Source organism: Crocodylus siamensis, chromosome 14 (assembly GCF_052110815.1).
Source record: "Crocodylus siamensis isolate JL-2025a chromosome 14, ASM5211081v1, whole genome shotgun sequence".
Lineage (NCBI taxonomy): Eukaryota > Metazoa > Chordata > Crocodylia > Crocodylidae > Crocodylus > Crocodylus siamensis.
This window is the reverse complement of record NC_143408.1, coordinates 21124078-21133044: the sequence shown is the minus strand read 5'-3', so window position 1 is coordinate 21133044 and position 8967 is coordinate 21124078. Positions and strand designations below refer to the sequence as shown.

Below are 8967 nucleotides of genomic sequence, written 5' to 3'. Positions count from 1 at the left end.
ATGTTTTGCCCCTGGGCACATTCTTGCTGCCAGGCTGGTTTCTTCCCCTTTCTCAGTGTTGCTGGCAGTGGATCGGGCTCCTCCCTTGGTTTAATTCCCATCCTGGCACTTCTGGCAGAGCAACCCTCCCCACACACACTGGAGGCTCAGGACACCCCATGTGGTGCTCTGCGGGGGCAGCTGGCAACATTTAACTCCCTGTCTGCAGAATCAAACCTGCAGAAGAGGCAAGTGTCTGCATGTCACTCAGGAGGCTCGAACCAATGAGTGCCTGGTAGGAGGTCTGCTCTACACAGTGCACAGACTAGTGCTGGTGTTTCTTCTGCTAGTTGTGCGTGCGTGTGTGTGTGTTTGTGTGTGCATGTGTGTGTATGTGTGTGTGTGTGTTTGCAGGGAGAAATTGGAGACACTGCCTGCCTGCTCCCATCTCTTCTCTTGCTCTCTCCCTCTCTCTCTCTCTCTAGCTCACTAACTCATTCTCCCTCCCTCTGCAAACATTGGATTTAAACCTGCTCAGAATTCAGCACAGAGGAAAGCAGCAGCGGCAAGCAGCAAGCAAATCAGCCTGTAGACTACTGCGGCTTCAAGATGTACCATCCTGCCTGCTGGATCGTCTTCACCGCCACCACTGCCCTGCTCTTCATCCCAGGTACAGTGGGAGAGATTTTTTCTCTAGGGGATGGAGGGGACATTGGATCAGAGGGAGGGTAAATGCAGTTGTGTATGTGTGTGAGGGGGACAGACTTGATGCACATGCAAACACACATGAACACACACACACACACACACACACACACACACACATTCTCTCACACAGCTAGTTGCTCTGCTGCAGAGAATTGCCAAGTGTTTTCAGCAGCCAGTGCAAGTGGGGTTCAAAAATCTGTGCCCAGCCTGCTGAGGCTCTGCCACCTCCCAGATGGGCATGGGGCTGGCTAGGAGACCAGATACTGTCTGAGTGGCGTGGGGAGAAGAAGCTCCTGTACTCTCCGTGAGAGGCTGGTCTTTCCAAGCAAAGCCTGCGTGGTTCCTGAAGGCTGTGGAGAAGTCTGTCTGTCTCAGTCATCCTCAGTTTTCCTCTCTCCCTCCTTCTGCCATTCTCAGTGATCAGGGGAGGGTGTTTTCCTTCTGAAGTTTGGCATCCTTCTCTCCCTCACCCCTAAGCTCCAGGTGCTGTTTCAAAAGCACCTGCTTCCCTTCTTGTATTTTGAGCAACTCATCCAGCAAAGCTCACCCCCCAGTGCCTGTTCTGTCCTGGGGCTCAGATGGGAACTGAATCCCACTGTTGCTATTACCTGTTTGGACAGTCAGTCTGCAGAGGGGCAATCTTAGGAGGCCTGGCAGGTGGCTAGCTCCCTATGCTCTGCAAGTGCTGCTGTCCTCTTCAGGAGCTCAGCATCAGGATTCAGAGCATTGCACACACCCGTTTTAAGGGGGTTTTATTATAAGTTGGTTCAAAATATTCTCTCAGGGCTGCAGCTGATGGTTTGAGGTATGTGTCGAGCGGAGAGGAATCATAATCCTGCCTGTGCCACATCTCTGCCCGTAAGTGAGCACTAACACTAAGAATGGAGAGCAGAGGAATAAATAAAGGGGGAGAAAGTTTCTGGCATTTGGATGGCAGCTCATGCTGTCAGGCTGAGATTTTTCAGAGTTGTGTAAGGGATTCTGACACCCAGTTCCATTAACATGAGCAGGGAATTGCTTGCTTCAACCCTAGCCTTGATTTTTCATCCAAACTGTTTTTTTCTTGGCTGTGTCTGTGATCTGGTATTTGGGAAGATGCATGCCTGTATTTTTAAATTGGTCCATGTTCCATTGTATTTTTTTCTCCAGGTCTGTGTTGGGGTTGGGGGGGGCGGAGAAAGATGGGCTGGTGAGCAAAGCATAAGCTGTACCCCTATGAAAAAACACCTTCTCTCACAACCCCAGGGCAGTAAATTAACTACAAAGTGCACATGCTAAAACTTCCTCTGGGAGGCTAATGCCCCTGGATCAGCTACAGGTCCTTTGTTGAGAAAAACCTCAAGATTTAGATCATCCTGTGCCACCCACTTCTGTGCTGCGGGCCTGAGCATCACTGAAGTTCAGCTTGAGTCCAGTGGGTACTCATTTGAGGTTTAGCCAGTGGATAGGCCTTGTGCTCACAGTTCGGTATCACCCACCTTGTATATGTGAGGAAGCACAGAGCATTAGGGAGGATCAGCTGCATCAAGGCTTTTAAAATGTCCTCTCAAGCATCTGTGAATGTTTCTAAACTAAAATGGTGCAAATGTCACTTTAAAATGAGAGGAGCTTTGTGAGTGCGAGGTGAGATGGGCATCAGCTGTGAAACTCCGCCAGATTCAAGGGGTCTTTGTGGAAAATATCACAAGGCCACATGAGTTTCATAAGATGAAAACCAAGCTGGGCCTCAGGAGCTGAGGACAGCTTGTGCCTCAGAAGCCACATGGAATGAGCCAGCAGCTTTTCCAGTTTCTCAGTGGGAAGATGTTTCCTATAGTCAGAATTGCAAATGAATTGATATTGGCAGACGAGAACTGCTGGGGGTGGAAGGGTGCAATATTGGTTCCATGCCTGGTGAGCTGTAGTGCCATAGTGAAGGTATGTTTTCAGCCTGCTGAAGCCTGCCTTGCTGCACCTGAGGTCTGCCGGTCCAGTGGGGCTTACACCCTGCTATTCTAATTAGGGACAGATCTAATCCAGTTAAAAACCTGTGGCATCAATATGTCAGTAATGGAGAAATATAAACTCCTGGATCCAAGCACCCTGCACCTAGGGAGGTGTTTGGCCTTGGTTCAGGATGTGAACTCTGTTGCTGCAGCTTTTCTTTCTTACCCCGAATAGGCAGCAGTCTCTACTCTGACTTCAACTTCTCTGTGGTAAACCAAACTGCTTGCATGCGCCATGCTGGATTCTCCCTTTAGTCCATCAAGTCCAAACTCTGCCTTCTTCCATTAGCCTGCTACTCTGGAAGAGGCCAAACAAAGTTCTTCTAATGCACTTAGGTTGCTGTGTGGTGCTATGTGAAACATGACAGTTTCCTTCCTGACCCCAGAAGTGCTCAGTCTGTGCCCTGAAGTATGAGGTTTGATTAGTCTTTAGCTTTGATTACATGATTTAGATTTGATATTGATCTTATCCAGTGTTTGCAAGCCCCACCGCACCCTGATTCTGGGAATTCTAGTGTAATTTGGTTGATCCCAATAACACTACTACGATCACCAGGGCAGCTGACATTAGAAGTCAACTCATTGACCCCAGGCATCGGCTCCACAGTGCCTGCCCTGAGTTGTTTTCTGGTGTCACTGGTTGGGGGAGCCTGCTCCCACACTCTTCACATGCCTGTGACACCCCCACAGGATATTCAGAGGCTGGTCTGAAGTGCGAACTCCTTCCCTTTCCATCTTTGTGCTACTCCTGCGGGAGTTTCGCATAAGGTGGTTAAAGTGAGAAGGGAGCCTGCTTTCAGAAGGTGTAATTAGAGTGAAGGGAAACATCACAACTTGAAGGCTCCTGCAGAAAATAGCATCGCAAAGTTATTATTAGCGATAATAGCTTATTTGCAGTTTGTTCTCTCCTTCTCCCCTCTGTTCGTTTCTCTTCTCCCTCTCCCTTTCCTGTTTGGAAAGATGCGTTTCTCCCACAGGGACTCGCGTCGTCTCGTTACCAATTTACTCCTGCGGAGGCTAAAGACACGAAAGGTTAATGCAATAATGAAACCCTGACCCTCTGGTCATAGATAGCGTCTTACTCTGCAGCTTTTTATTTCTTTGTAAGACACGTTTCCATCCCAGAATAATTTCTAAGGCTAATGCTGTTGTCATCTGGTGCCTTCGGGGAAGGGGGTTCAAAGCCGTAAATTGCTTTCCGAGGCAGAATCTCTTGGATGGGAAGGACAATGAAGATTTTTAACGAGTCCAGAATCTCAGCAGTGGGAGGAGGTGGGAAGTGGGGTGGGTAATTTGATTGTCAAGCCAATGGCAAGCACGGTGAACTGCAGGGGCATCTCTGGGTGCTGAGCGGTGATTTGTACATGGGTGGGTGTTGTTTGGGGTCAGGTAAAGGAACTGCTGATGGCTCAGGGTGAGAGTGCTCTACCTGGCCCATGATCTGATATCTTACCTCTGCAGGTGACCAAGAAACTCTGTGGACTGTGTTTGCTTTGCATTAGCATTGATACTTGCTTTCTTGCCTGTTCACCCTCTGGCAGAGGGAATCGTTCCCAACCATGGAAGCTGGGCTGGTTATACCTTGCCCAGGATGAAATTTCAAGGTGAATAGTCCCAAAAGTGGTCACGTGATGACCTTAGGGGCCAAAGGTCACATTAGAGGGACAAGCTGTTGTCTGATTGGCAGTGCCGTTCCACTGAAGCCAGTGTATAGACTGGGGGTGTGATCTCACTGGTGTAAGCCAGAAGTGACTTCACTACAGCCAGTGATTCACACCAATATGAAGCAGCTTAAGATCAGAACCAGGCCAAGTGGAAGCAGCCTTTCTGTAAATGCTGCACCCAGGCCAAATCCTCTGCTGGTGTAAATCTCCACTGCCTCCACTCCTGGGGGATTGCCGTGGCTCCAGTGGGAGTAGTTGAGCTGGGTAAGAAATGCTCAGGGGTGGCTGAGGCAATGGCCCCAGCAGTAACGCAGTTTTGTGCCCTGGCATTGCTTTGGCCTGTGCTGTCACTGCCGGGCAAGATGGTACCATCTGGGCTTGTTGAACTTGGCCAGGGTCCCCAAGGCTGCCCCAGTGTGATGCTGAAATGATGGATGGACAGTCCCAGTTTCTCACTGGTCCAGGGAATCTGGGGATGAGCTGAGACCTGCCATCCCTCATGACACAGAATACAACCCAGGCATTGAGGGGGAGAGGCTGAGTAGGTGGCTACTTGGGGCACTGTGCATAAAGAAGTAGCCCTGGGAGCACTGTGGCCCTCCTTGCCAGGCTCATTCAAACTCTGCTTCTCTCCAGAGATCATTGGCCCAGAGGAAAGCAGGACTGAAAGAGACCTCCTTAGGTCATTTAGCCCCCTGCTCAAGGCTGGATCATCTCAAACTGGTCCTCTCTCTGCTTCCTCAAATCCATGTCCAGCCAACACCTGAGAGTTGCATCTGGATCCCACTGGCTGCCTCTGTGCTTTTGCTGCAGCCCAGCAGAGGAATCCAGGTCTGGGGCTGTTTGGTAACAGAAGGCGTCTCAGGGGCTGGACCGGCTGAAAACAAACCCAACCAGGAGCAGCTTTTTGGGGGGAGCATATGATACGCTCCCTCAAGGAGTAGGAGTGCTGAGCAGTGGGTGGGAGATGGCTACACCACTCTGCAGGGACCTCCGCACCCCCAGTGCTGCTGTCTGTGGAGCAATGGTACGTCACAGGGGCAGTCAGTGGACCCATACAACCCTACACTAACTGGTGTCTGATGCTCGTAGGAATTGTCCACCTGCATGGCTTCCTCAGTAACAGAGAGCTGAGGGCTGAAGGCAAGTGCATCTCCAGCGCTGGACTTCTTGCTGCCAGCAAACGCTGCCTTGGAAGTGAGCAGCTCTTCCTTAGTGGATGCAGCTGCCTAGTGGTTCTCTCTTTTTTTGCTTGCAGCCCTGCTTTGCTGCCCTCTTCCTGTTCCAGCTCCCCCCATTTCTTCTTGGGCTGCCCTGATAAATGCTCAGCACTTGAAGTCTGGTCCTCTCCAGAGCCCTTTGTGGTCTGCTCCTCAGAGCTCATTCCTGCTTTGCCAACCAGGGAACTCAGTTTGTCCCCTTCCTCAGTGAAATCTATCTGAGAGACCTCTGGGGGAGAAATCTCTGTATGGCCTCCCACTCAGGGAAATATCCCTCCCCTGCTGCCCTAGTCCTGCTGGTGGGGCATCTATCCCAGTTCATTCCAAGAAACTGTGCAAACCCCAGCCCATTACAGCAGCTCAGTCCCCCGTCAACTCTGTCCCAGCTCACAATGTTTCTCTCTGCTGATGCTATCAGCTTAACTAGGTCATCATTGGTAATCTGTTGCAGTTAAAGATGACTGTCATCCATGATTGCCTTGTCCAGTGGGTCTGAAGATGGCTGACAAGGCCTTTCTGGGATCAACAGACACACTTGTAGCTTGAGCACATGTTTTCATGTGAGGTGGGTGGTTCTGGGTTTTTGATTTGGTCCATGACATGCTGTTTTTGCCATTCATGTTTTTCCATTTGCTGTTGTTGTCATAAGACTTCAGCGTACTGAGATCTTTGCAGTAGCCTCTTCCTCCATTTTGAGGCAGGCCTGGGCAACAGTCTCCCGTAAGTTAAAGTCAGTCTTGGCCTTGAGGACATCCTTGAAGTGCTTTCTCTGACCTCCTCTTGATCATACACTTTGGCTGAGGTGGGAGAATAAAACTTGCTTTAGGAGTCTGGAGTCGGGCATCCAGAGGACGTGGATGGCCTAGCAAGGATGATTGTTGCCTCAATGCTCATGCTGTTTGCTTGCAAGAGGATGTTAACATTGGTGCGTGTGTCTCCCCACTGGATTCAAAGGATCTTACACCAGCAGTGTTGATGGTACTTCCCCAGTGGTATGAGGAGTCTTCTGTATGTTAACCACGTCTCTGCTCCATACAGTAAGGTGGGAATCACAACTGCTTGATAAATCATGAGCGTGATTTTGGATCTGATGTCATGATCTTCAAAATACCCATTTCCTCAAGCATCTGAAGGTTGCACTTGCCCACTTGAGGTGATGTTGGATTTCTTTGTTGATATTCGCCTTCTGCGAGAGATGGCTACTGCAAATTCTCAACGTTCTCCAAAGTCTTGCTATGAATCTGAATTACCAAAGCTGGGGACTGTTCATTAAGAGCTTGTTGATGGCGGGCTTTTATAGTCTTTTGAATGTCAAGTGTCAGTCCCATAACCCACCTGTGGTCCCTGTGTCTGGTCTGTTATCTCCAGCTGGGAGTTCTCAGATCTTCCCCTGACTTTTCCCTCAGAAGACATGTGGTGGCCACTCCAGGAGAGGATTGGGGTGAGCCTCTAACCCCCCAAACTGTCTAGCAGTTGATCACTTTATGTATGATTTGGTGCTCAAGTCCCCAGTATATCACTCCAGGACAGGCATGCAGAAGGGGGACTGCAGAAATCTTAGCATTCCAGTGCCTCCGGGTTCCCCCCCAGTGCAGTCCCTGTCCTTCAACTTGTGTGGCGTTGCACTAGCCATCTTTGTATCCATCACATCAGTCACCTCTTTGTGTCTCCCTGGCCCCCTCCTACTCTGTATTATCGCACCTAGAGGGTGTGCGCTGCTGTCCTCTGCTGGAGCAAATCAGAACAGCTCTTCTGCATGTCACAGACCCTGTACTGCAGCTGGTGAGGGGAGGCTCTGTGTTAGCTCAAGTGACAGGGGTGCATCCTTTGGGTGAAGGAGCATCAGCTCTCTCCCCGCCGTCACTGTGGGGATGGAAGGAGCTGTAATGTGCAGCGCAGTGACAGCCATGGCTATGGATTTGTTACAATACTTACCTTCCTCGCAGGGATTAATTAGTTGCTTGTGCGATGCTTTGAAGCTGCCGAGTGCGAAGGACAATTACTTTTGCTTTGATTTTTGTCTCTGTTTTTTGGAGCAGGGCAGCTCCCTCAGGCACCTTGTTGTCACCTCCTCCACTGAGGAGCCTTGGGTTCTGCACCCCGGGCTCTGTCACGCCTGTGATTGAGTCCCTTCCTTGACAGCCAGCTTGCTATGCTTCCCCCTCTGCTTGGTGACAGTGTGCTAGCCTGTGGCTCCTTGTGGCTCTGCTCCTACCAGCTTAGCCTGGCTGCCCCAGGCCCGAGAGAGCTTTGAAGGAGAATTAGCAAGCCATAGGAATGGGCTTGAGTTTGGGATTGGAGCACACGCACATGCCTGTTTCCTGGCTGCCTGTCATCACCACCTCCCAGTAGCAGTCATCTTCTTCCTGGCCACGGGGACTGCTGCAGTCGGCAGAGAGGATTATAGAGGACTGTGTTGCCCACGGACACCTCCTCTGCATTTGCAGCCTGGCCAAGAATGCCTAATCAGATCACCACCTCATCCACTGAGAGGCCCTTGGATTATGGACAAGGAAGCAGGGTGCAAGAGTCCTCCAGGGGAGCGGGATAGGTGGGCTAGATATGGCATGGAGACTGGCCTGTCTCTGAGCTAGCTGTTCACCCCAGGGCAGACACTGTGGTGCTGGCACTGGGCAGCGCTATCACTGTAGTTCCTGGGTGGAGAGAGCATGGCATTTGATTGTGTTGCACAAATTAATGGGAATGTGCCTGGATGAGAGAGCCAGTCACTCTTGCACTAGCCCATCACATGCCCTGTTGGACAAGGATTGTCCTGGCTCTTTGCACTCTCCTGCTTGCAGGTGACCCACACTGCCTGCACATCCCCAGGCAGTCAGCTGGTTTTGTCTCCCCTTCCTACTGGCACTTTTGCCCTCCACACACAGCCCAGACTGGTACCTTACAGTGCTAGGCACAACTGTGGTCACTACTCATCACCCCAACACACAGTCCTGCCAGAGACCCCTTTGCCCCCGGTCAGATATTGAAGCGCTCGTTCCCAAGACCTGTCCCCTCCCCTGGTGTGTACGTGGCCCCACAGGCAGACTCGTCTTCTGCCTTCTCTTCAGTTGTTTGTTCCCTTGATGCACAATTCAAGGCCATTGCCTAGTGTGGGCACACTGCAGCTCTGCTCCTCCGCCATCTGCTTGCATGCCAGCAGCTTGGGGATCCATGTCCAGCAGCCTCAGAGAGGAATCCCTGACATGGGGGTGGTGGCTGCCCCACCTGAAGTTCTCCCCTTCTAGGTGCAGATCTTGAGGGACACTGTGCACCCCTGTCCTTTCCCTCACTCAGACCCCCCATGCCACATCAGCAAGTTGGTCTGTGACACTTCCAGCCTTGAACACATTGGCCCCATGCTGTTTTACCCCATGAACAGCTGCTTGCTCTTGCAGCCCATGTCCTAGAATG

General features: G+C 51.0%; 1 protein-coding gene across 1 annotated transcript in view; it reads left to right on the top strand.

The window, feature by feature from the left end:
• The first annotated feature begins 334 nt into the window (after positions 1-334).
• The window catches only part of LOC149853431 (opioid-binding protein/cell adhesion molecule homolog), a 649187-nt gene continuing 640554 nt past the window's right edge, over positions 335-8967 (top strand). Inside the window, exon 1 of the mRNA XM_090027258.1 lies at positions 335-649. Within this exon, the coding sequence (XP_089883384.1) occupies positions 589-649 (61 nt within the window). The 5' untranslated portion in view covers positions 335-588. The remainder of the gene's footprint in view (positions 650-8967) is intronic.